The sequence below is a fragment of the Pteropus vampyrus genome, unplaced genomic scaffold (genome assembly GCF_000151845.1).
Source record: "Pteropus vampyrus isolate Shadow unplaced genomic scaffold, Pvam_2.0 Scaffold23, whole genome shotgun sequence".
NCBI classification, from domain to species: domain Eukaryota; kingdom Metazoa; phylum Chordata; class Mammalia; order Chiroptera; family Pteropodidae; genus Pteropus; species Pteropus vampyrus.
Genome location: NW_011888804.1, coordinates 9,631,628 through 9,659,335, shown reverse-complemented (window position 1 = coordinate 9,659,335; position 27,708 = coordinate 9,631,628). Strand labels below are relative to the sequence as shown.

The window sequence follows — 27,708 nt, the reverse complement described above, 5'->3', positions numbered from 1 at the left end:
TTTTTTTTACATAAATAGAAGAAAATCCTAAAATTTCTAAGGAACCACAATAGACCGTGACTAATCACAGCAGTCCCGAGAAAAAAGAACAAAGTTTGATGCATTATACTTCCCAATTTTAAACTATATTTTGAAGCTATAGTAATTAAAACAGTATGGTACTGGCATAAAAAGAAACACATACACCTAACAGAAAAGAATCAAGAGTCTAGAAATAAACTCATAGTCAACTAATTGACAAGGAAGCCAAGAATACTCAATGGAGAAAAAACAGCCTCTTCGGTATCTAGTGTTGGGAAAACTGGACACCTACACACAAAAGAATAAAATTGGACTGCTATCTTATACCGCTTGTAAAAATTAACTTGAAATGAACTAAAGACTTGAAACTATAAAACTCCTGGGGGAAAAAAAAACAGGGAAAAGCTCCTTAATATTGGTCTTGGAAATGATTTTTTGAATATGATACTAAAAGCACAAACAACAAAAACAAAAATCAACATATAGGACTTTGTCAAACTAAAAAGCTTCTGCACAGTAAAAAAGGAAAAGAATCAAAATGCAAAGGCAACCTAGGAATAGGAAAAATATTAGCAAACCACATGTATGCTAAGAGATTAATATCCAAAATATATAAGGACTATGGCCATGCCACCCTGATCAAGCCTGATCCCATCTGATCTCAGAAGCTAAGCAGAGTTGGGCCTGGTTATTACTTGGATGGAAGACCACCTAGGAAGACCAGGTGCTGTAGGTGTAAAAAATTAAAAAATTAATTAAATAAATAAATGTAAGGAGCTCATACAACTCAACAGCAAAAAATATATATGATTTAAAAATAGGCAAAGCAAGACATGGAAACAAACAATGTCCATCAATGGATGAATGGATAAAGAAGATATGATAGATAGATAGATAGGTAGGTAGATAGATAGATAGATAGATAGATAGATAGATAGATAGATAGATAGAATGGGCTATTATTCAGCTATAAAAAGGAAGGAAGTCTTGACATTTTTGACAACATAGATATAACTTGAGGACATTATACTAAGTGAAATAAGTCAGAAAAATACAAATACTGTATGATATCACTTACATGTGAAATCTTAAACAAAACCTAACTCATGGATGCAGAGAACAGATTGCTGGTTGCCAGAGGTGGGGATTAGGGAGTGAAATGAGGTAAGGAGATCAAAATGTACAGACTTCCAGTTATAAAGTGAATTCTGGGGACCTAATGTACAGTATGGTAACTATAGCATTGTATTGTAAACTAGAAAGTTACTAAATGAGTAGATCATGAAAGTTTTCACCTCAAAAAAGGTAACTATATGAGATGTTGGATGTGTTACTAACCCTATTGTGGTAATCATTTCAAAATATATAGGTATATCAAATCATCACTTTGTATACCCTAAACTTACATAATATTATATGTGAATTATATCTCAATAAAGCTGGAAAAGAATACCCGAACAACTTCCGAAGAAGATATACAGATGGCAAATAAGTATATGAAAAGATATTCAACATCGTATCCTGGTGGGAATGCAAAATGGTAAAAAGACAGTTTGGCAGTTTCTTACAAAATTAAACATAGTCTTACCATATGATACAAAGGAGCAATCGTGCTCCTTTGTATTTACCCAAATGAACTGAAAATTGTGCTCCTTTGTATTTACCCAAATTTGGAAGCAACTGAGATGTTCTTTAATTAGTGAATGGATAAACTCTGGTATGTCCATACAATGGAATATTATTCAGCAAGATATCAAGCCATGAAAAGACATGGAGGAAGCTTAAATGCATATTGCTAAGTGGAAAAAAAAAACCTGAAAAGGCTCCACATACTATATGATTCCAACCATATGACATTCTAAAAAAGGCAAAACTATGAAGCAAAAAGACCAGTGGTTGCTAGAGGCTTGTAGGGAGAGTGGGATGAGTAGGAGGAGCATAGGATTTTTAAGGCAGGAAGATTATTCCATACGACACTGTAGTGGTGGATGCAGGACGTTACACATTCCTCAAAACCCATAGAATATACAAACAATGAGTGAACCCTAATGTAAACTATGGACTTTGGATAATAATAATGTATCAACATTGATTCATCAATCTTAACAAATGTGCCACACAAATGAAAGATAATAATGATGGGGGACCTGTGTAGAAAAGTGAGGGAGAGAAGGTAAATGGGAATTTTCTGCACTTAACACTCAATTTTTTCTGTAAGCCTACCTGCTCTAAAAAATAGTCTATCAATTTTTTAAAAATTAATGAGAAAATGATAGACTGTGAAAACATGAACAAAAATATAACTAGTGAATACTCAGATGCTCTAAAGGAAGCAAGAGAGCATGAACAAAAAAATGAAAAGGAAGACAGAATGCGTGCACCCTTGCAACCAGCTTACATCCTTTATCAGGCCTTGCATAAAGGTAGTTCCAGCACTGAAGACTCAGTATCATCAGGCCTATTGCATTTGGTGTGGCTACATAGTACCAAAGTAATTTGTTCCCTGGCCATCTGCCCTACTCTGAAGCCTGTGAGCCAGTCATTGCTGTTCATTAGGGGACAAGAACCTGGACGAGAATGTTCTGCCCTTGGGAAAATGTTTTAAACACTCAGTTTTACAATCTGAACAATTTTTTGGTAAGAGCTGAACTTGGATGCCAGAAAGGCAGAGAGGAACTACCCCTGTACTTTGTTATTCTATCACAGGCAACAAAGCTGTGAATAATAACCACAGAAACCCACTGACCTCGGGATCTTTCCAGTTAACTTCTGTAATCATTCATTCAGCAAACATCCAGTAGGCACTGGAGAGCAAGCTGTGAGCAAGAGAATCTGGTCTATCTTCCTTGTGAATTTCTCCCTCACATTCAGCCTTCTGTGGGGAGGTGCCTTCAGTGTGTGAGCTCAAGTTCAGGTCTGGTTCCTTGTAGCAGACAGTGGTGATGAATGTATAATACATGAGGGCAAGGACAATGCCTGCCTAAGGTTATTCCATATGACACTGTAGTGGTGGATGCAGGACGTTACACATTCCTCAAAACCCATAGAATATACAAACAATGAGTGAACCCTAATGTAAACTATGGACTTTGGATAATAATAATGAGAAAGGTTTCATGGAGGATCCCGAAGGATAAGTGGGACTTGGCAAGTAGAAAGGGGTGGAGTAGTAAGTGCATCACAAGAAGATGAAGACAAGGATGTTTCAGGAAGTAGCCGTGGGGTTGAAAACGTAAGAAGGAGAGTAGTGAGAGATAAGGCAGACTGAAATCAGACACCTCGATCTACAACCACATTCAAAATCTGAACTTTAACCATAGACAATGGATGGGAGACCACTAAAGGATTTAAACAGCAGACTGACTTTGTTCCCTGATAAACATTTTTTGATCTATAGTACATCTAAAAATGAACTGATTTAAGTCTTTCCCTTTCCTATTGAGCATAAATTGGACATTGTCAAAATAAAAAACTTTTGTGATTCAAAAGACATCAAAAAATAAAGACAATATAGAGAAAATTTTGCAAATCGTATCTATAATAATAAACTTGTATCTAGAATATAAGAACGATTGCAATTCAATTATAGAAAGACAACTCAGTTTTCTAAATGTACAAATAGACATTTCTTCAAAGGAGATATAGAAATAGCCATTAAGCACATAAAAAGATGTCCAACACCATTAGCTATCAGGGAAAAACAAATCAAAACCACAAAATCACTTCACATCCATTAAATGACTATAATCAAAAAGACATAATTGTTGGCAAGGATGTGGACCAACTGGAACCCTCATACATTTCTGGCTGCTGATGGGAATATAAAATGGTGTAGCCACTTAGTATGGCAGTAGGTACATAAATAATGAAACAATTACTATATGACTCAGCAATTCAACTTCCAAGCGTACAACAAAGAGAAATGAAAACAGGTCTCTTCCCTTAGCTCCCAGCCCAACCAGGGCCCAAGAGCTGTAGGGCCCATATCCAAAAGAGAAGTCCTATTCCCACACCAGAACTCACACCCTTGGCGCCCCCTCTGGTCACATTGAGGGATGCAGGTATGCCAAGAAGTAAGGTGGTCCCCAAGCAGGAACTGTGCACCCTTGCTCCAGAGAAGAGACTTTGTAACTCACTTCATTTCAATGAAATAAAGGAGCTGAAGTGCTTAGTGCAATACCAGGCATATGATGATGAGGCACAAAATAGTTCATTATTATTTTTGTTCTTTTTTTTTCCATTTTTTAAAATTTTAATTAGTTTCAAGTATACAGGACATTGGTTAGACATTTATATAGTTTATAAAACAATCTCCCTAACTGCTCCTTCTCTCCTCTGGTTTTCTACCTTCATTTTTATTCTTAATTAAACGTGGACATTGATAGCAGTGGGCTCTAAGTCATTTTAGGGGAAAGTATGGTTGATGAAGTGCTTGAGATTGAACTGGGAACCAAGTTGGCTTACTCTTTGGAAATAAATTATTGCTAAAAATTTAACAATAACATAATGCATTGATTATATATGCCAGGCCCTATGCCGAGTGCTTTACATACATAATTGCCTGAAATTCCCAACAATCTGGAATCTAGAAACTCAGTGAATTAGACCTTTGGAAGCATTAACTAATAACAATAATGATAATAATAATAATATAATAAAATTAATAGAAAATAAATGAGAACCTAGAAGCCCGTACAGTAATCTGAGTAGGAAGGCCCCCTCATTGAGTGATAAAAGAAGACAAAGTTGAGAGAATAGTGAAAATTAATCCCACTTTTCTAGATCTTGATTCTCATTGCATTAAGTTGCTTTTTTATGAAAAATAGGGGGCTGGAAAAGTACCAAATGATTGATCCTGCTACAGATGGGATGCCTTATTTTTTAAAATTAACTTTTTATTTTGAGATAGTTGTAGATTCTCAATGCAGTTGTAAGAAATAATACAAAGTGATCCATATATGCTATATTCAGATTTCCCCAATGGTAACATCTTGCAAAACTATTGTACGATACCAGGACCTCCATGTTGACATTGATGCAGTTTAGATACAAAACAGATTCATCCCCACAAGAATCCCCCATGCCTCCTTTTTATAGTCACATCCACCAGCCTCTCATTTGTTTCAAGCATACTCTTAATTGCTTATTTGAACATTTTTTATGATAGCTGTTTTAAAACCTTTGTCAGATATTTCTAATACCTCTGTCATCTCAGTGTTGGCATCTGTTAATTGTCTTTCTTCAATCCATTTGAGATCTTCCTGGTTCTTGCTGTGATGAGTCATTTTTCATTGAAACCTGGACGTACTAGGTATTATAAGACAGGGTCTTATTTATAGGTTCTGTTTTAGCTGGATTTTCTGACACTGCTTGAGGGGTAAGGGGTCCTGCCTCATGCTCACCAGGTGGGTGTGGACATCCAGGTTCCCCACTTGGGCCCATTAACCTCCAAGGGATGAGGTTCTCTGTACTGCTGGGGATTAGAGGAGCAGTTGAGTTCCAGTTCCCCATCAGGGCTCCAGTGATACCTTGGTGGCAGGGACCGATGAGTGTCTCATTAGTGCTCCCATGTGACCTCACTGACACCAAGGGTAGGGAGAGGGCCTTTTGGCCACTGAGTGGTGGTGCAAGTCTGCCCTGACCCCACCCTAGTGGGAAGAGAGGGTGGACCTCCTCTTTACTGCTGGGTGGAGAGTGGTAGTCCAGGTTCTGCCCAAATTCGACTGACACTGGGGAGTGGAGGACTGCCTTCCTTGGCATTCAGCAAGGATGAAAGTCCTGACTCCCTACTCAGCCTTCTCTGGTATCACACTACCTGCCCCACTGCCAGAAGAGGGTTGGGTGCCTCATTACAGCCTGGAGAGGGTAGAAGTCAAAACTCTCCACTTGGTCTTTGCTGGTGTGGGTAGGTGATTTATTTAAACAAATGTTCTCTGGTTTTTACTTTATGCCTCGACTCTGTGATGCAGATGAGAAGCAGAGCATTCAGCTGGATTCTTTAAAATTAGGCCAGACGGTGTCATTGTCTGAGTACAGTGAGGAGAATGGCCAGAAGGGAGAAACAGGACTTGAAACCCCGATTAAATATTCTATTAGTCCCTATTTGGGATGGAACTAAATAACATGTGCTGGCAAGTCAGCAGAGGATGGTGGCTGTGAACATGAACTTTGGAATCAGACAGCGCTGGATGCACGTTCTAGCTCTACCATTAATTGGTTGTGTGACCCTGAAGTTATTTCACCTCTCTGAACCTCAAGTATAAAAATGAGAATTAAGTAATTGTCTGCTATTATTTTCATTACTACTTAGAGCCTACTTAGTCACTTCTCATTTGTTCTTCCCAATATCTCTGTAGGGGATACTGTGGCAGATTGCAAAAGATGGCCACAAATTATTCTCCTCCATCTAGCCATGCCCTATGTTGTTGCCCTTCCACATTGACTCCAGCCTTGGTCATGTGACTTGCTCTGGACGATGGGGTATTGGTGAACGTGACACATACAGAGGCTTAAAAAGTGCTCATATGTAGAGCTTGCTCTCTCTTGCTGCACTTGGATCCGAGACACCATGTGAAGATGCCTAGGAAGAAGCTAGCCTGCTGGATGATGAGAGTCCTGTGACCCAGTAGTACCTCTTCACCTCAGCCAGCAGCCTCCAGCCACCAGACATGTGAGTGAGGACATCCTAGCCCACCCATCCATAAGCTGACCTTCCAGCTGACCACAGATGCAGAGCAAACCCACAAACAAGTCAGCCCCCAAAGAGGTGAGATAAATAATGTATGTTGTTTTAAGCCACGAACACTTTGGGTGGTTTGTTACACCAGTAGATAAGTGATATACAGCCTTTGTCCTCCCATTTTACAGACAAGGAAATTGAAGCTCAGAGAAGCTTGCTGGAAGTCATGGAGCCAAGGCTCAGTCTCCTTCCCCTACACTAGGTAGTGAGGTCCCCTCTGCCATCCCCAGCCCCCTGAAGCAGAGCCAGTTATTGATAAGGCAGCTGGCAGAGTGAGGGCTGTGCTCACTGCCTCAGCTCAGTGACTCACTGGGAGACCTGGGCCATGCCTTTAACCTCTTTAGCCTGGTGGACCTGTAATCTGCTGCTCAGAATATCTGTAGAACTATGTCCAGCCTGGAGCATGGGATGGAGACCCACACAGTAAGCTGGAGGACACAGGCTCTTTGAGAACTCACCATTCACTGGAAGATCCTCAAATGTTCATCAGTCCCATTTTCCCTCTGTGACCTGGCCACCTACTCTTTGTATCTGATGGCCAACATGGAGGACCATGGATGTATGAAGTTTCTAAAATTTCCTTGGACAAGATGGAGTAAGAATGGCAAAAAATAATCCACAGTATCCTTGACAGAGCACACACACCCTGTGTTGCAGACTCTGGGTTTGGCACTGTACTCGCTTTACCTGATTTTATTCCCCCACAAAACCTGGATTGACTCTCACAGCCAGCCATCAGCTTGTCCTGCTCTGTCACCACACCTTATCCATTCACATTTCCAAAAACGCAATCTCCTTCTCCCCATAGTCGCAAGTTCCCCAAATGTGCTCAGTACATATGATCCCAATGAATGGCAAAGTCTTATTTTTGCCATTACCAAAAAGAAGAGGAAAATCTGCCATTTTGTGAGGGGGTTGGGATGAGAGTGGCTTTGAACTTATAGCACTGAGTGCAGCTGTATTTTGCACATCCTAGGGATGGGCAGTGGAAACATAAGTCCTAAAGGATGTGGTTACATGTCATAGGTGATTCGGGATTATCCATGCTTCCCTTGAGTAAACCTGTACAAGACTCTAAAATAGGAGCCAGGAGGGAGAAAATGTTTCAGGCTTTTGGGGAGATGTGAACCGCCCCAGTCCCCATCACCAAGTGTGGCCAGAGAGCCAAGAAGTGGATGAGGCTTCCTGCTACCCAAGAGCTCCTTCCAGAATTTTCCCAATCCCCACAATTGTTCCCTGTAGAATCCCCAGCGCCCGGTAGAATGCATGGCACATAATAGGCATTGAATAAAATGTATTGGTTGAACAAGACAATTTCACCATTTGAGATGTGACTCTGGTTTAGAATGTCTTTTGATCCATAAGAGTTTTTACAGCAGAGATTCTTAACTTAGGGTCCAGGAAGCCCCTGAAATTGTATGCAAAATACAATTGGGGAAGGAAGGGCCCATAACGAATATTTAACATATTCTCTAGAGTGTACGAGATTCCCATAAATTGAAAAACACAGAGTAAATCAAGAAGCAAGCATGCTTAAAAAAATGATCCTAAACCACCACCATTCCATTAGAATGACAGCATTGTACAACCAGAGGGACATTTGGGATAGCCCTTGATGGATGTCTTGATGGGACAAGTAGGAGATTATAGGACATCCCCTGTCCTCCACCTTTGGTCCCTTTTATAGACTAAAAAATAGCCACGAGACTGAAGTGCTTATTCTTGCTATGCAGTCTGGTACAGCTCTCTTGTTTATTCAGCCAACATTAACTTGGGCCCCACTGCGTGCCACGCTCTGTGCTAGATGCTGGGACACGTTTCCTGTCCTTAGGGTTCCCGGTGGAGAGGACATATAACAAAGTACCCATTGAATGAGTCTGTCTTATTCATCTCTGTATTCCCCAAGCCTCACCCAGTGCCCAATGCACAGTAGGAGCTCAATAATTAGCAACTGCTCTGGTCAGCAGTATAGTATGTATGGTGGTCAAGTCTCTGGCAATTGGAATACAGAAAACTTGAGTTCGAATCACACATCCTGTCTAGTTATGTGCTATGTGACTCTAGATAGGTCACATCATCTCTCTGAGATTCAGTTTCCTTGTGTGTAGGATGGGACTTACATCATAGGGTCCTGTGTGGGTTTTAAGGAGCTAATTCATGAAAAGAGCCTGGCAGACACTGTGTGCTCAACAGCTTATATCTATTGGGGTTAATATTGTCACCCTAATGTCAGTGAGGCCCGGTAAACACTCTGGTCTCCATGTACCTTCTGGAATATGAGGGATTGATCATACAACTGTTTCTACCAAACTAGGATCCTAGGAATTAGAAATAGTGGCTGTTTTAGGTGGGTGTAGAGCACCACCTAGTGAGGAGAAAGGGAAATTAGTCAAAATGTCACAGTGACAAACTGCGCAGTACAAGGTGACTCCAAATCTAAGTCAATTTTTCCAATGGGCTAATAATAAATATTTCCCAGTGAGAAATGAAGATTTGTTGGGGTTTTCCTACTTATATAAGCTTTGTGGAAATAAAATATGCACTTATAATATTTATTTGTTTAGACACAGCCATGTATTTTGAAATGTTGTACTGAGTATTAGATAAGTATTACTCTTTTCCACTTTTACATTTCAAAAACTGTTTCCTACTCAAACTATTCACAGGCATCTCCAGCATCAGTATTTTCCTCATCTCTGAGGCAGTTTTTGATTCTCCTAAGCCAGTTTTCCAGGACCCAGTATCTTCTCTTCCATCAAGCAGAATGGGAGACAGGCCTTTCTGAATATTGAAGTTTTTGACAAACCACAGTGATACGCTCAGGTGGCGTTAGGATATTTTTAAAATGCATCCTGTAAGTAGATATTTGTGACCTTCACGATATTGATGGGACATTCCACCCACAAGAACAAATGTAAGGTCCTCTTTTAGGAGTAATTGCTCAATTAATTATCTGCCACTTGTTTTACAGATTCAGAGGGTTGCCTTTTTAGGCCTCCAAAACTTGCATTTATTGAGATCTTTTAAGGCCATTGTAGATTTCCCAAACTGTCCTTTGCTGTTCAAAATCAAGTATTTGAGAGAACCACCAGTGGAAACTTCTTAAAGACTTCCTCTTTTCTATAGGTTATTGGGGATGAGGCAGAAGTTCAGCTGGGTATAAGGAACAAAGCAGCAAATAGAGAGTGTGTTCGATTTCGCTCTTAGAGCTCAATCCATCCCAGTTCCAGGACCCCCGAGGCTCCGCCCAAGCCTCCGTCCAAGCCTCCACCCCAGCAGTCAGGCAACAGCACCTCCTGGCCCAAGGGGCAAACACAATCCAGTTCCAAAAGAGGGTGGCGTCTTCTCTCAGTGTTGCATGAAATGGGACCTGTGGGGAGACCTGCTCCAGGACAGTCTGGGAAATGCTCAGACTGAGAGCTTGAAGGGAGGCGCGAGGGGGCGCTCATTCCCCTCTCCCAGCCATTTTTCCTGGCAGCTTTAAACAGGAAGCAAAAATGAGCTCTGCAAATTCAGTTTCAGTTTCCAAACATTACGTGAGCAGGGAGGACCTATCAGGAGAGCTGGCTTCTGAGCCTCGACAGGGCTGGGCAGAAGTGGAGAAGATTTATTCCAAGGGGGAGGCTAGTCCCCACAGAAATGGAGCCCTGCTGGGACCTGTATGAGACCCCTGCAGACAGTCTGGACACCTTTGTGTGTCAGAGCCTGCAGCCCCAGAGGGACTGGAAGGAGGAAGTGCAGGACGCCTGGGAGAGAATCCAGCGGTTCTTGAAGGATCAATGCTTCCGTGATGAGCTGATTGCCGACCAAGAAATTAGGGTGCTGAAGGTGGTGAAGGTGAGCACATGGGGACCCTGGGTGTTTGAATCCCAGCTCTGCTGCTTTGGGACTGTGTGACCTTAGGAGAGGGATCTTCTCCCCCAGGCTCAGTCTCCTCCTCTTTAACCCAAATTTGTTGTTATCAGGAATAAATGTGATAAAGTGTAGGAAAGTGTCTTTAAACAGTAAGTTATCCTACAAATCTAAAGGATGATGATGATGATCATAATTGACCAGAGAAAAATTCTGAGGTGTTCTAAATTAAATTACAGAAGCTGAAGAGTGAGACAAAGAGGCAGGAATAATTAATCAGTTAATAGCTGTGGGCCAATAACAAAGACTGCTCACAATTGCTAAATGTATATTGAAACTTTGAATCAACCTCCAAGTGTCTATTAGCTGACCACTAGACATTGCACCTTGCATATGCAAGAACTTGCAGGACTATTGCCTGTAACCATTCAAAAGTAATAAATATTTCTTCTTTAGACTGTGCTCATATCATATAAATGCCCCCTGCTTCACCTTTTCCTTCTCCCATTATCTGTATCCAATTTAAATTCTTTCAAAACAACTTACCTCTTTCTTCCCCAAGAGATAATGTATAAAAATGCTTGTTAACTCCAGGACTGGGAACATGCTTCTTTTCTACCTGGCGTTGCTGCTGCTGGTCTAGCCTTCATGCCCTGGGACCTGGTCCTTTTCTGGCTAGCATATGGCTCAATAAACTCTTTTAAAAAGGCTTTCAGCCATGGGAGTTAAATTTTTTTGTTTAATATAATCATATTTTATTTTTATATTATTGTTATTATTACTACTAGGGATCCAGCTCTCTGAGTGCCAGGGAGGCAGATGGAATATGGATAACAGGTCTCTATAAAATTTATGCTTTTGTTTCTATTTAAGAAAACCTACTTTACCCCCCAAGTCATAATCTCCTATATTTTTCTTCTAAAATAGCATTATATTATATTATATAGTTATATTAGCAATTATGTAATGCCAGAGTGTACTTCTAGGGTTAAGTGAATTTTTAGGAGCTAACCATGAAATTCAACACCAATTTATAGCAAAGTTCCTCCTGAAAAAGTACTAACTTGTAATTCAACTTCTAACATATCACCCTAAATCAAAAGTGTCTTGACCATAAGTCCAAATTGTTCTCATTTTGCTAGAATGAAAGACATCTGACATTAACTTAAGTAAATCAGTCTCTACCTGGGGGTGGTAATGGTTGCCAAGGGTAAGGCTGAAGAGGAATAACATGCAGCTTTAAAGAATCTTTAAATAAAAAGTTGAAACCAAAGATTCAGGGGTGTTTTCCGTAAACCATGAGCTTCCAAACAGAAATTCAAGCTCTGTAGTTGCTTTAAAAGGTCCAACTTTGCACTTGTGGACTCTAGAGCTCCATCAGCATCTTTGCTTTCAGGACCCAAAACTGAAACAAGGAAATTCCCATCAGAATCAGAAATAAGATGTATATTCTCTGAAGGATGGGTTTGAAAGTATTCAAGTATTTTAACATATGTTCTAAATAAAGTTCTTCTACGTAATGCAGGATGGAAAGAATCCCCCCATGTCCCCCAGTGGGGACTGAAGCCCTACACCAAGGGAGGGAGGGTCCTTGGCTCCATGCAGGAAAGAATTCAAGTGCACGCCAGTTAGAGACAAAGAAAAGTTTATAAGAGAAGGAATAACACTCCACAGACAGAGCATGCTCTCTTCTCAGAGTCAGAGAATGAGACCCCAAGTGTTTGAGGAATTCGATTTACATCTGATTCTTAGTTTCTATAAAAATTCAAGCTTAAAGTCTTTGTTTTTCTGTTTTCCTTTCAAGGTATGGACATGCAGAGTTAAAGGTATGGGTACATAGTTCTTAGTAATCTCAGCAGGAATCTTCCTTTGTTCTGTAGGTTCCCTCAGGATCTGGCCCTAGGACTGATCAGACAGGTTCCCGTGTCTAGCAGCACATTGAAGGCTCTGAATATAACCTGGTTTAGTATTTAGTCAATTTTTATAGTTCTCATGCCGTTTCCCCATATCATATGAATTCGAATATACTGTTTCCATTAGAGACATGCCATTTATGTTATTCCAAGTACCCACATGTTGAAGCTCCCATCCTCATCTCTACAGGTAGAGACTGTTAATCTAGAAAAAATTATTTTCCCTTTTCTCTTGTTCTCTCAATGATCTCTATTTCCAGAAGCTTAAACACCTCTGGAATAACTATCTCCAACGATTTTGAGCAGCATGGAAAATGCCTAGAGCAAAGTATTTATGGAGTTAAACACCCTATTTTGATAAGCAAACACCCTATTTTGATAAGCGCTGGTAAGCAAGCAATAGCAAAAAGGGAATGTGTTTATTACATTTCTGTTTCTACATTAGGAAGAAGGAAGAGGGCACATTGCACACTGCACACAATTCAACATTTCTCTCTGCCTTTCTCGACCTTGTCAAGCACTAGATTCTGACTTGCATCTTGTTTTCTTGGTTTCACCATCTATATTGTGGTGATAGTGGTGTATCTTTCTAGAGTTAAATGCTGATTTAATATGATTTCCTATGAAGAGTCTTCTGGGACCAGTAGTAGCTTATTCAAAGTCATCTCTTGCTGTGCTTAATCATTGCCACTCTCTGATACTCATATTTGTCTTTTTTCTATTCTGTTTCCTCAGATCAAGAAACCCAATGCCAAAATTAAGGTCACCTGGGAACCTGAGGTCAAAATTACTTCATGATTTTTAAAATTACATGAGTAATACATTTAATCACAAAAATATAGGAAAATATGAAAAAATTATAAAATGAATGACCGTACTATGCATAGATAAGCACTACTAACATTTTAGTATATTATGATCACATTTTATGTGTTTATAAATAACTAGAAAACATTTTATTTCATATGAATTTCTAAATATATTTTAAAAGAGATTGTAAACTTCTGGCGCTGGCCCAGGTGGAATAAGGCTGTCACAAATTATAACTAAAATTCTGGAGAGACAGAAAAAAGAAAGTAGTTGAGAATTCCAAAAGTAAAATAAGCAAGCAGATTAAGGACTGAAGTTAAAACTTGAGTAACAACCTGTAATGAGGGTGATTATGGTGGGACAAACTATTAATATATGCAACAACATGGTTGGTTATCAAAAGCATTATACTAAGTGAAAAAAAAAAAGCTAGTGTCAAAAAGTCACATACCATATTGGTTTCATTTATACAATGCTTGAAATGACAAGACTGTAGAGATGGAAGACAGATAAGTAGTTTCTGGGTTTTAGGGATGGTGAAAGGGAGGGAGGTAGCTGTGACTCTAAAAAGTAGAATGAGGAAGGAGAATGGAATAGTTCTGTATCTTGGTTTCAGTGGTGATGACAGGTATCTACACATATGATAAAATGTCATTGAACTAAGCAGAAACATTGTATTGATGTCAGTTTCCTGGGTTTGGTAGTCTACTAATTTATGTAAGGTGTGGCCTTGGGAGTGGAAGTAGGTAAGGGATACTTTAGACCTCTCTGAATCATCTTTACAGCTTCTCATGAATCTATTTTTTCAAAATAAAAGCTAAAAATATATATTTGTGTATACACACACCCAAAATATGTGTACAAAATACATACACAAAAATATGTTTGTCTAGGCCAGAGCTGTCTAATAGAACTTTCTCCAACGATGGAAATGGTCTATATATGCACTGTTCAATATAGTTAGGTGGCTATCAAGTACTTGAAATGAAGCTAGTGTAACTGAAGAACTGAATTTTGTATTTCATTTCAACTAATTCAGATTTAAATAGCTACATGTGAGTCTTAGCATAGATTGGGGCATCAAACATTTATGGAATGGTATATAAAAAGCTGGTAACTGTGGTTGGCTTTGGAGAAAGAATTTAGGGTCTGGGGTGCAATGTAGTTTTATATTTCACTTATATCCTTTGAACTGTGTACCATGTACTTAATTTTTCTAATCAATGAAAAGATGTGGTCATACTCACTGAGAAGGCCCCCATGTATGATGGAGACCAAGGACTCCTTTTGGGACCTGTGTAAACAGCCTAACATGGGTGCCTCTCAAAGCAACAGGGCTCAGAGGAGGTGAAGCTCAACATTGATGTCCTTCCCAGGGCGGCTCCTCTGGGAAGGGGACAACACTAAACTATAGCTCCGACGTGGATTTGGTCCTGTTCCTAAGCTGCTTCTCCAGCTTCCAAGACCAGGCATGTCTCCGTGAGGCCATCATCAGCATCATCGAGGAGAAACTGACTCACTGTAGCAGGAGCTTGGCCTACAACATCACTGTGGCCCAGCACAGAGAGAGAACCAGGGTCCCTCGCTCCCTTTCCTTCGAGGTCCAGGCCAGGAAGAACAGTGACATCATTAGTGTGGACGTGCTCCCGGCATTCAATGCTATTGGTAAAGACATTGATGGGTTGGGTCCAGAGAAACTAGTCAGGGGCCCTTCACCGCCAACCTGACCTTGGAAAGGGGTTTGTGAAAGTGGAAACTGATAGGATGAGAGTAGAGTTTGCTCTTTTTCAGGCAGATGAAACGCATATGTTGTCATGTGCCATTGCGGGGATGTCTCCCAGATAATGGATTCCTACCCAACCCAAGGAAGAGGTTTTTCTCTGACCCTCTGGGAGACCTCGGGGCAAGCAAACACTTCATAGTCTTTAGAACAATGTCTTCAAATTTTGGCTCCAAGACTTACTAATTGTGTGACTTTGGGCAAGCTATTTAAAACCTCCAAGACTCAATGTATCAACCTGTTAAATGGGATAAAATATCAGGTTGAACCATAGGAAATAAACAATATTTGACCATGTTTGACCCACACACACAAAAAATAGCATTTCCTATGGTTCCACTTAATATTACCTACTTCGTGGAGCTGTTCTCGGGATTCCACGAGCTTAGCCTAGTGCCTGACACATGGTAAGTCTTTGGTCAATGTCAGTTATTTAAAATTTATGTGACTTTTGGGTAGGCTACCAAACCCTCTAGGACTCCACTTATTAGTTGTAAAATGAGAAAAATAATGCTCTAGTGAAGATTGCATGAGATAATGTCTGCATGTTCTATATACTATAGTTCTCTCCATCTTCCTCACCTTGATGAATAGGTTTTCCTGACCAGGTACTTTTCTCTCCCAGGAAATTTTCCCCCAAACTCTAAACTACCACCAGAAATCTATGAAACCTTAATAACTAGTGGCGGTTGCCCTGGGGAGTTCACACCAAGCTTCACAGAGTTGCAGAGGCACTTTGTGAAAAGTCGCCCTACTAAGCTAAAGAACCTCCTGCGCCTGGTGAAGCACTGGTACCTGCAGGTGAGGAGCTGGGTCTCTGGCTGGGAGGCTCAGGGGCAAGAGGGAGGGCAGATGCATCCTAGCATTTTTTTTTTTTTTTTTTTTTTTAAGGAAAAGAAACAGAAGCAACCTAACTATCTCAGAATAGGGAGCAGGTTAAACAGCATTGGTGAAATAGTATAATTGGAAACTATTTGCAAAGTATAGAGCACTAGACAAAGTTTTGCATTATTGTTGTATCTGTTTGCTCGTTGCCATATTCTTCTGAAGTGTTGTGTCCTGGTGATTGCCTCCTGGTTCCAGTGACATGTTCTTCCAGAGCGATTAAATGATTTCTGATGTGCATAAACATGATTTTCAGCAGGCTTCACACCTCAGGCATTTTGGATAACCATAACAAAAACAACAATAATAAAGCTATCATTTATTGAGCATTAATTATGTTCTGTGATCTATGCTAAGTGCTCTGAAAATTTTTTCTCGTTTAATCTGTCCAACGGCTCTTCCATGTATTATTCATTAGCCCCATTTTGGAGATAAGAAAAATGAAGTTCAAACGCTGAAGTGGGGCTGAGTTTGAACCCAAAAGTGTCTGACTCTAGAACTTGTGCTCTTAATCAACAACTCTAAACATTTTTCATAATATTAATTATTTTTCTGACTATTTGAAAAATACATTGGGCTCATTATAAAAAATTCAAGTGATGCAAAAAATAAAGCACAAAAAAGAACATAAAATTCACATGAAATCCCTGAGATAATACCAATAATGTTTTTTTTATGGTGACATTGGTTAATGAAATCCAGTAAGTTTCTGGTGTACAATTCAATGATATGATACTTTTTTTTAAATTAAGTTTATTGGGGTAACATTGGTTAATACAATTATATAATTTTATATAATTGTAACATATATACATTTTTTGGTGACTATTTTTTCATACCTTTCTTTTTATCTGTATTCATGACAGTCATGCACAGATCTTACGTAAGTGGAATCATATTATGTAAACTCTTTTCATATTCTACTTTTAGAAAATATATTTGCTTACTGATTTTTAGACTTGAACTTTTGAGAGTTATCTATCAATGTATTTTGCATATTTTTCAATGGGATATTTTGTCTTTTTCTTATCAGTTGTAAGACCTCTGTAAATCATAGATTTTTACCATTATTTCTCATGTGTTGCAAATAGTTTTACAAATATATCACTCATCTAATCACTTTAATTATAGTATCTTTGACAACATAATTATTTCTAGTTTTTAAAATACACAAATATGTCTGACTTTTATATAAGTTTCTCATCTTACCCACAGTACATATGTAATCTCTTAATTTTTCTTCTCATGTATTTAATATATACTTTAACTCTAGCTGTAATGTATTTTGATATTTGATATGACAGTCTTTATTTTCTTACAAATGGTTCACAAGTTGTGCCAGTATCATTTACTGAATTATGCATCTTTTTTTTATTAAACTGAACTTGTGTGCCCTTTGAAATAGTTTGTCGATTATTGATAGTCTTATCGATTATTAAATTCTTATATCTACTGGAAACGAATTTTGGTTTATCTATTCTATTACCCTTGACCGTTGTTTATTCTAATGCCAAAAGCATACCATTTTTTTAAAAACTACTTTATGATATAGCTGAGAAGAAAAACATCAACATTTCTATTTTTATCTTTCATAATTTTCTTGGATTTCCAAGGCATTTATTCTTCCATCTGAATCTTAAGATCATTTTATCCAATTAAAAACATCACTGGGAATCTAAAATTGCAATAAATTTCTAAATTAATTTTTGAAGATTTGAAAATTTCACATTATTCTTTCTCCTTCATCTTTCAGTTCATTCTGATTTTACATTTTCAGTGTGTCTGTGTGTTTTAGTTTTCTTCTGTTATATCCTGTATTCACTCTATTATGTTGCCTTCCCCATTCCAACTGAATATCAGGTTGATGAGGCCAAGAAGACCCCAAGAGTCCCCAACTTCCTCTTTTATTGAAATTTTGATGCCCCCAGGACATAGTTCATCTAGACCCCAAGCTGCTGGGCTCACGGCAAATTTTATGGATGTGCTACATAATCTAGATATAAAATGAAATTGAGGAAGTATTACTGGGACCTAGAAACAGAGTGACCTGGAAAGTCCCAAGTCCCAAGGTAATGATCTCTCATTCCCTCCCTCCCCACTCTCCCTCTCCAGTACTTGAAACATAAATATCGAAAGGTAGCATTGCCCCCAAAATATGCACTGGAGCTACTGACCATCTATGCCTGGGAAATCGGTACAGATGAAAGTGAGAACTTCTACCTGAATGAAGGGTTTATAGCTGTGATGAAACTCCTCAGAGATTATGAAGACATCTGCATATATTGGACCAAGTACTATGATTTCCAAAATGAGGTTGTCAGAACCTTTATCAAACAACAGTTGAAGAAACCCAGGTGAGTGTGTTGGTTGCATTACTTTTAGATTTAAATAGCTACACATGTGAGTCTTAGCATAGATTGGGGCATCAAACATTTATGGAATGGTATATAAAAAGCTGGTAACTGTGGTTGGCTTTGGAGAAAGAATTTAGGGTCTGGGGTGCAATGTAGTTTTATATTTCACTTATATCCTTTGAACTGTGTACCATGTACTTAATTTTTCTAATCAATGAAAAGATGTGGTCATACTCACCGAGAAGGCCCCCATGTATGATGGAGACCAAGGACTCCTTTTGGGACCTGTGTAAACAGCCTAACATGGGTGCCTCTGGCTTCACCCCCACCTCAAAGCAACAGTGCTCAGAGGAGATGAAAACCCAACTTAAACAGTTTTTAAAATAAAGGTGATGTCTTGGCTTTTGTACCTGAGAAATCCAAAGATAAATGAAGCTGGTGTGATCCAGACGTTTGCTATGTCATCAGGGACCCATGTATGAACTGCTCACTCTGCCCTTCCCAGGGTTCTACCTTTGAATTCAGGCTAATTCCTTCATGGCTGCCTCAGTTCCGGCCTTCTCATCTGGGTTCATACCTTCTGATACAAGAAAGAATGCTCCTTTGCCCTGGCATTCCAAGCAGAATCCCTGAGATTCATTCTGATTGGGCCACCTTAGATTATACCTACCATCTTGAACCAAGAGCTTCAGCTTGCAGGGAAATCTCCCCAGAGGCATGCACAATCTCACAGACTTGAGAGACAGAGGACAGAGTCCTGAGCATGATGGGAAATCACTCCCCTTCTCTCTCCCAGGCCTGTTATCCTGGACCCAGCTGATCCCACCAACAACCTGGGAAGGGAAAAAAGATGGGACCTGGTGGCCAAAGAGGCTGTTCATTGCCTGAGGCAGGCCTGCTGCAGGACTGAAGATCCCCACCAAGGCTGGCACGTACAGGTACCACCCTCATCCTCACCCCAGTGTCATGACTCAGTGATGACCTCACTGCAACCCCCTATGAATCTCCCCAGCTCCTGCCACAGCACCTATAAGTCCCCAGGACAGACAATATCTCTCATGGTGCTGCATCTGGGCTTCAGTTCTTTCACCTATAAAATGTGCAGGCAATTTCTGCCCTGCTGTATGACCATTTGAGGGAGACAGTCAGAGCATTTACTCCATACATACATCCTGTGGGGTAATAGTTCTCTTAGTATAGGTTTTCAAAACCTCAACTTCTTACTATTAGAACAAGAGATTTAATAGATATATCCCAAAACCCTAACTGAAGAACATAGGAGTCCACTGCAGACAGCAAGCCAGCTGTGTGGCCCCCCTGTGCATGGCTTGGGATCACAGCATGGCTTGGGATCACAGCAGTCCTGGGTCTGAACACCACACGAGAATCCAGGACTCAAAGACCGGAGCTCTCCTATGAGCTCAACTGAGAGATCTAATTTCATCAACCTGATAGTTCCAGAGAAATCTTATTGCCAGTCCTACATTTCATATTCTGTAGGTAAATTCTGAGCCCGGCCTCAAAGGCAAACCTGCAGCAACTGAAGCAAGGCAGGTAACTAATGCATCAGAGGGACCCGCCACCCAGCCATGTCCCATTGGCTGGAATGTCCAACAGACCAGGGGACTCCTGGAAGAAAAGATTCATGGAATAGTCTTCCAAATCTTGCTAAGAACCCTCCCTATAATTATTATTTTTTGTGTGGGGGTGGGAGGAGAAAGGGAAAGAGGTGATACACATTCATAGCAAAAAAAAAAAAAAAAAAAAAAAGGAAAAAGAAAAGCAAACTGTTTCAAAGGACGCACAATTAAAGTACGTCTGCCTCCCATCCTGATCCCCAGTCTCTCAATTCTGCCCTCTTCCCAACATGCACTTATCTATTTCTCGCATTTCTTCCATGTATGTGCCACCTACACACAAGCACATGCTTGTATCTAACTGTATGTCCTATTTTGTGTGTGTATTTTTACTTTTATTTACTTAAATTATTAGGTAATTCAGTTACTCTATTGAATTATCTGAAAGACAATTCCATATTCACACATATAGACCTAAAAGGCGTAACCACAAAACAAAGTCCAAACCAGGATATTTTTAAGCATGAAATGGGATGCAGTTAATTATGCAGGACAAGGAACATACACTAAGACTGCCCTAGACGAGTGGGAATATCAAGTCCTCCTGGGTCAATAGCTATATCATAATCTAATGAATGAAAAAATATCTTAACTTACATAACAGTGCCCTACTCATAAATTTTTAGGATGCTTTTAGACTTTTGCTATTACAATGAATATCCTTGAACATACATCCCAGCGCCTGCCATATGTTAAATTATTTAATCTACAGTAGTAGCCTTATGTTTACATATGGAGTAGATTCTAATGTTATCTGCATGTGACAGGCGGAGACTCTGAATAGGTCAGCATAGAAGGAATGGTTATTTGGAGAGCTGCTGCCAGTTGTCACTCTGCTTGTAGTGAGTCAGAGGATAGAGGATGACCTAGCAGTCCTGTAGCCTAGGATGACCAAATGTTCTGCTTTGCCTGGGATAGTCTTGCTTTATGCCTATTAGCTGAGATAATTATTGATAGCACTTCCTTTTATTAAGAGTATCTTGGTAGGCAATAAGTCATGTCATCAGTAGCCAGAAGGCGGAGGATTTGAAGACAACAGTCAGGAATACCAGATACCCTTATCTGCTCCTCCCTTCCAGGGAGCAAGGGATGTGCAGGTGATGGTGAAACAAACAGGAAAAGAGGCCTGGAAATTCTGGGTGGACCCCTACAGTCCCATATGGAAGATGAAAGTGGAGATCAAGAAGACGTTTGGCCTCAGCGGGCAGCAGCGTCTCTCCTTCCAGGAGCCGGGAAGGGAGCGGCAACTACTCAGCAGCCAACGAACCCTGGCATATTACGGGATCTTCTCTAAAGTCACTGTCTGGGTGCTGGAGACCTTCCCTTCTGAGATCCAGGTCTTCGTGAAGGACTCTAGTGGCCAGAGCAAGCCTTACGCCATCCACCCAGATAACTCCATCTATGACTTGAAAAAAGAGATTGAAGAGGCTGGAGGACCTGATGTGGCAGATCAAATACTAAAGTTCCAGGGTCGGAAACTGTGGAATCGTCGCAGCCTCTCAGACTTGCAGATCGAGGACTGTGACACCATCACACTCATTAGGAGAGAACACAGTTCCCCATGAGTGCCCACAATCAGGCTGCTCATGAGGTAGACTTCGATGGTCCTGTCCCCCTATCTCACCCTTTCTACCCAGACTACTATTCTTTTCTGAAGCATAAATATGAACGTATGCCTTCCCTGCTTAAAATCCTCCAATGACGCCTATTACCTACAGAATAAAGTTCAAGTTCCTTTGCTTGGCATTTAGAATCCTTGACAATTTAATCCTTGCTTACCCCCTTAATCTCTTCTCACCACTCTCAAAACACACCAGATGTGCCCAAACATATGTAACTCCAGAATACCGAATGCTGGGTCATAACTCCATGACTTTGAGTCAGCTCTCAAAGTATGGACCCCAGACCAGCAAAATCAGCATCACCTGGGAACTTCTTAGAAATGAAAATTCTCAGCAACTATCGTAGACTTACCTGAGTCTGGTTCTCTCGTGGTGGGACTCAGCAATTTGTGTCTTAACAAGCATTCCAAGTAATTCTGATGCACACTCGAGTCTGAGAACCACTGCTATAAGCCCCATATAGCTCACCAAGTCATATTCTGAACTTATCCCATTCTATATCCAGGTCAGACTTCTGTGAAAGCACTTAGAACCTTCATTGGATTCCTTTGTTAAATCATCTATCCACCTCTTCTCATGAGACTTGACAAGAACTGTGTCTTATTCCTGTGTCCCCATGGTCAAGAATGGTGCCTGCCTGTCACAAATGCTTAGCATGTGCTTGTTGAATAAACAAATAAACTAAAGAATGACTTCGAATTTTTCACTATTACCTTCATGAGAGTCTCAGCCCAGTGCCATTTTGGAGACCATCTTGTTTGGGATGCCTCCTCCAAGCTATCTCATTCTTTGAAAGTGCCCACACTCATCTACACAAGCCCCATGCTTGTATAGTGGCAGACCTATTCCATGCTCATACTCAATACCTTCACCCCTCTGTCCACGTCTAACTGGATCCAAATTGATCAGCTGACCCAAGATAACATCCATCCATTGGTTGTACTTAGCCAATCAGATTTTGAGTCCTGGGTTTGGGGGTGGTGGTGGGACTAGCTATGGGCAAGTTCTGGTACAGTTAAGTGAGGCTATCTAAGCAGAAATGCAGTCAGAACTGAACAGCCTAAGCCAGAGCACCACCCAAGTCCACATATTATTAAAGAGAGAGCCATCTAAGCAGAGAACAGAGACATACATAGCAAAAGACAGAATCGAATGCCCCTCATATAACCCCAGGGAGAAAGGGTAGTCCCGCCTTTTTTTCTAGTAAATTCCCCCTTTTTCTTTCATCAACCTAAATTGAATGAGCAGCCTCTCATCGAGCGAATCTGAATGGGTTGGAGGTCTTTCCTGCCCCAAGAGCCTTAACTAAGATCTGCTTCAGCAGCTCAGTAAAATTCTTTCTCTAGTCTTCAGTAAATTAATAAATTTGCACATCTATATAGCATTTGCACCAAAAGTCTTCATAGACATGATGTCATTTGATTCTTATCCTCACAGCTGCTCTGGAAGTTAGATGGATGAGTCAAACCAATACCCCCTCCCCCTTTTTACAGATGAGAATATTGAGCCTTAGAGGATAGGGATGAATGTTCAGAGGGCAACTTCTGTGGAAGAGGAACCAGACCAACCTCAGCAGGGACACCCTGGAGGTCTCGTAGATCATTTAGAAGGAATGCCTTTCTCACCTTCTCTGGGCCTCACCCACAGGCATACTGCCTGAACTCCAGCCTCGTCACTCTGCTAGCCTTCTCCAATCCCTTCATTAATAATGTCCGCACCAACCACAGCGGATGGACCAGGGATGACCACATGACCCAGCCGATTGGACCACTATGCTTCAGGTCTGTGCACTTTGTTTTGTGTAAGTTATATCTCAATAGAATAATCAAGGAAAAAGAATGATACTCAGATTTCCAGCTCCTTCTCGTGGGTGACATACCCCGCACTTCTTGCTATTCACACTCATTAGTGATTATAATTTGAGATTTGTCTCCCCTGTTAATAGCTCACATTTATTGAGCACCAACTATGTACCAGACACTGAGCTGAGCGTTTTTCATTCATCGTTTCACTGGAGCATTATACTAGCCCTAGGATGAAGGTACTGTTATTATCCACGTTTTACAGGTGGGAAAACCGAGACACAGATAGTTTAAGTTACTTGCACATGCTCATGACTAATAAGTTAGGATTTGAACCCAACACTCTGGCTCCAAAGCTTGTGCTGGCAACCACTTTGTTATGTTGTAAACTCAGCAAGAATGGAAGACTCTGTCTTATTTACCACTTTCCCCAGTGCCTACCATAGGAGCTGACATGTAATAGGTGCTCAGTAAATGTGTGTTGAATGCATAGATGAATCTAGTGGATTAAGTAAAGTCTTGTACGAGGACTAGCATGACATAATGTGTGTGAAACTCTTCACCTAGTATGCGGCACACCATAAGTGCTCAATAAATGTAGCAGCTACCAGCTGTTATTAGCTCCTTCCCCTGCCCCTCCAAGTTCTTTCATATCCCAGGGCAGGAGTAGGGGGATTTATAAAGAGCTGTATCCTCTTTGGTGCTGGCAGTTCGCTCACTCCTAGTCTCATGCTGGGGCCAAGAGAGAAAAAGAGAGAATGGATGTTGTAGCAGCAATTGGTATTCGCTCCCCCACTCCATGTCCTTTCTCCTTTCCTTCTATAAAAATAGAATTTTTAGCTAAGCATATCACCAGAGTCTGAAGACTACATTTCCCAGTCTCCCCTGCAGCTGGGTATGACCATGTGATTAAGTTATAATCAATAGAGTTCATTTGTATTTTATGCATGAATTTGCATATGCATCCCCAACAACCTTGATTTGTCAATTAGGTCTGGAATATCTAGAATCTGTCTCTTTCTTACTTCATATCCAGGAAAGAGGGTGGAGAAAATATTGTGATATTAGGCATTTGACAATATTTTTTTTTGAAAGTTTCTGTCCTTTGAGTAGCCTTAAAACTGGATGCAGCTTTCTTCCATGGTACCCAGATATCACAAGGAGAAAGCTCCTAAGATCCACAAATCCAAGTGGGCTCCATAAACACAAAATGGATTATGATAATGATCAACGAAGGGGCTTCTCAGACTACTTACCTTAAATAGGGCAGTGTTCACAGCTCTGTGGACTTCTGAGTGCCTGTGGAAAACAGGCTGAGGTAACAAGTTCAGGATTGCTGAGAGAGATCAGGGGGAAACCAGTGAATCTGACCCAGTTCCAAGAACAGATTCGGAGAAGGAACCCCTGGGGTTTTAAGGAGAAGTGACCTTGAACAACTGATCCTTCCCTTTCCTCTCCACCCTGGATTTTTTTCCTTTTCTATCCAGCTTAGACTCCCACGGTCAAGCCTACCAGTTACTCACTAGTCAATGCCTTTATCTTTCCTACCCATTTGTTTATACAGTCCATTCATTCTTGGATCATCAAGGACCCTTGCAAGTGACAGAGACCCAATTCAAATTAGTTTAAGCAAAAATAAGTAGAATGTCATGGCCCGTAAGAGTCCAGGGTTAGTTAACATCGGGCACAGGTGAATCTAGGAATTCACACAATGCCAGAAGTTGTGTCACTTAGCTTATGCCACCCAAAACACCCATTTATTTGCTTGTGTTTCTGGGAATCGGTTAAGCAGGTTTTCTGGTCTGAGCTGGCTCGCTTGAAGCTGGGGGTCTACAACATCCTCACTCACGTGTCTGGTAATTGGCTCAATATCCGTTGGAAAATCAAATGCCGTAACCATGTGTTTATCACTATCCAACAGGCTGGTCTGAGCTTGTTCACATGGTTGCTGGGTTCGAAAAGCAGCAAGAGAAAAGACAAGCCCCAATGCATACACTTTTTAAGACTTTGCTTGCATCCTGTTTGCTAATGTCTCCTTGGTCAAAACAAGTCACATGCCCCGCTTCAAGAGTTGGAGAAATAGGCTCCATCTCTTGACAGAAAGAACTGCAAAGTCAGCATTACAGAGGGGTGTGCATACAAGGATGGGAAAAAATCGAGAGCATTGCTTTAGATTTTCTTGGATACATTTCTCTCTTCACATGGCAGAAAAATAGCCCTGCTATCTACTAGGGCATTCTCTGTTTCCCCATAAGAAATATCTGTGGGCACCCCTTCAGCCACTATGATGTACAAGCGAACGTGGAAGTTCAAGGGAATTAACACCTCATGGAGCAACCCTTGACCAGTGGAAATACAGGCACCAATGAAAGCATATGCCCCTCTTCCACCTCTCAGGTGAGGCTCATTCTACACTGCTCCTTAGAGGATGCCCAGTGGAATCAAATCCCAAATGCCCACAGTAGTGGTCAATTTAATAATATTCCTTGGGATGGTTTTCCTCCTTCTCAATCCCCCATACCTGTCCCTTGGGATCATTTGCCAAAACAAGTCACCCTCATGCAAGCCCTCATCTGATGCTTTGCTTTTGGGGGAACTCAAGCTAAGCAACACCCAACTTTATGTATTTTCTTCCTGCCCCAAACCTTGCTCACCTCCTTTCTATCCACTGGCTCTTCTCCCTCACTGTAGAAACATTCAAGACTGGGTGGCATTTTGACAAACCATAAAGCCAGTAAGTTCCCGACTCCATGTTCCCTTTTCAAATCTTCAAGTGCCATCCACTGTATTAGTGATCAAATACAACTGCTCAACTCTCATGGATTTCATGAAGTTGAATAAAATCCAGGAAGTAAAGCCTGAATGTTTATTGTTTAAATAACTTTTCTATTGCCTTTAAGTTCATCGTTTGTCATCATAAACACGTGGCAAACATTTGGAGCCTTAATTGAATGTTAACTGAAATTTGCGAAATTGCCACTGCTCTGTAAACTCTTATGATATGGCACTATTTAAGGACCAGGCACTACTTCCAGACACTGGCAACATGGGGACTTTTCAAAATTATGTAAGAAAAAATATGGTGCTTTCCACTTGGGGCTAGCCAGTGTGAAAGTTTACATTAAATTGAAATGTGACATGATTTAGGGTTTTTTTTCCCAAAGTGATATTAGAAACAATAAACACTCTCCACCCTACCACCTCCTCTAGTGCACACCCTGTCTTTCTCTTTTTTCGTGACAAACCTTTTGCAAGGGTTCGTTACACTCCTGGTCTCCATTCCGCTCACTCCACCTACTCCTCAACTTACTCTAATCTGGCTTCTGCTCCCAGCTCTCCCCTAAAACTTCAACCACCATAGTCACCAGTGTCTTCTCGGGTACTTCTTAGATCTATATTTCTCAGTTTATCAGAAATATTAGGCAATTAGATATCATTTTTAAGCCCTCTGGCTTTGTTCCGTCTCTTTGGCCACTCCATCTGGTACTCAGAGTTTCACTTTCTTTGCCCATCATTTAATTTTGGTATCAATCATCCTTTCCTAAGGCACCATTGAGCCATCTGTGTGTGGGGAAACCAAATTTGTCTTCACCTGGAGCTCCTTACTTCCTTTATCCCCCATGGGTACCTCCAAGTTATCGTTCGAAAATACATTTCTAGATTCACTCTTATTTCTCCTTCTATCTTCCTCTCTTTGTTAAGAGTGCCCTCCACTAGTTACTCGAGGACCCAGGCCTGAGAGCTAATAGCCATCCCTGTCTTCTCCCTGTCTCTCATCTCCTATCTGCAGTCACCAAGTCCTATCTCTACCCTTCCTCCAACATAGACCTAGAATACAGCCCTTTCTCTCTTCATCTACCGCTTCCAGCCAAGTCCAGCGTACCATTGCACAGTGGGCTCACCTGGATCACTGCACAGTGTCCTGACATGTCTCTCCCTGCTTCTATTATTGCCTCCTGCAATCCATCCTCCCCACAGAAGCAGCCAGACCAATCTTTCCAGAATGCTAACTTCACCACTGGTCACTCCCCCTGATATGCCACTGGCCTCAGGACAAAGTCAGAGCAGATTCATCCAGCATGACCCGGTAGGTCACTTCGAAAACACCACTCTTGGTTTTTCTACCACCCCCCAGGCTACTCCTTCCCATTCTTCTTTGCTGGATTCTTGCAATTCCCTAACCTCTTTATACTATTAAGTGCTTCAGGGCTCAATCTTTTGTCCTTTCCTCTTCTTGCTCTACACTCACTCATCCAGTCTTGTGGCTTTAAATATCTTTATGCTGGTGATTCT

General features: G+C 40.7%; 1 protein-coding gene and 1 pseudogene across 2 annotated transcripts; both read left to right on the top strand.

The window, feature by feature from the left end:
* The first annotated feature begins 638 nt into the window (after positions 1 to 638).
* LOC111737132 lies at positions 639 to 757 on the top strand (annotated as a pseudogene).
* A 9,518-nt stretch (positions 758 to 10,275) lies between these two features.
* Positions 10,276 to 22,312, top strand: LOC105289292 (2'-5'-oligoadenylate synthase-like protein 2). Of its 2 annotated transcripts, XM_023528264.1 has the most exons (7): positions 10,276 to 10,597; positions 13,261 to 13,305; positions 14,712 to 15,000; positions 15,741 to 15,916; positions 18,113 to 18,354; positions 19,151 to 19,292; positions 21,071 to 22,312. In XM_023528264.1, exons 1-7 carry the CDS (start codon positions 10,400 to 10,402, stop codon positions 21,554 to 21,556), a joined length of 1,578 nt encoding a protein of 525 aa, XP_023384032.1. In that variant the 5' UTR covers positions 10,276 to 10,399; the 3' UTR covers positions 21,557 to 22,312. The 2 variants fall into 2 exon arrangements, with proteins under 2 accessions (XP_023384032.1, XP_011354202.1); XM_011355900.2 differs by lacking the exon at positions 13,261 to 13,305 and having other exon boundaries at positions 10,277 to 10,597.
* The last annotated feature ends 5,396 nt before the right edge of the window (positions 22,313 to 27,708 follow it).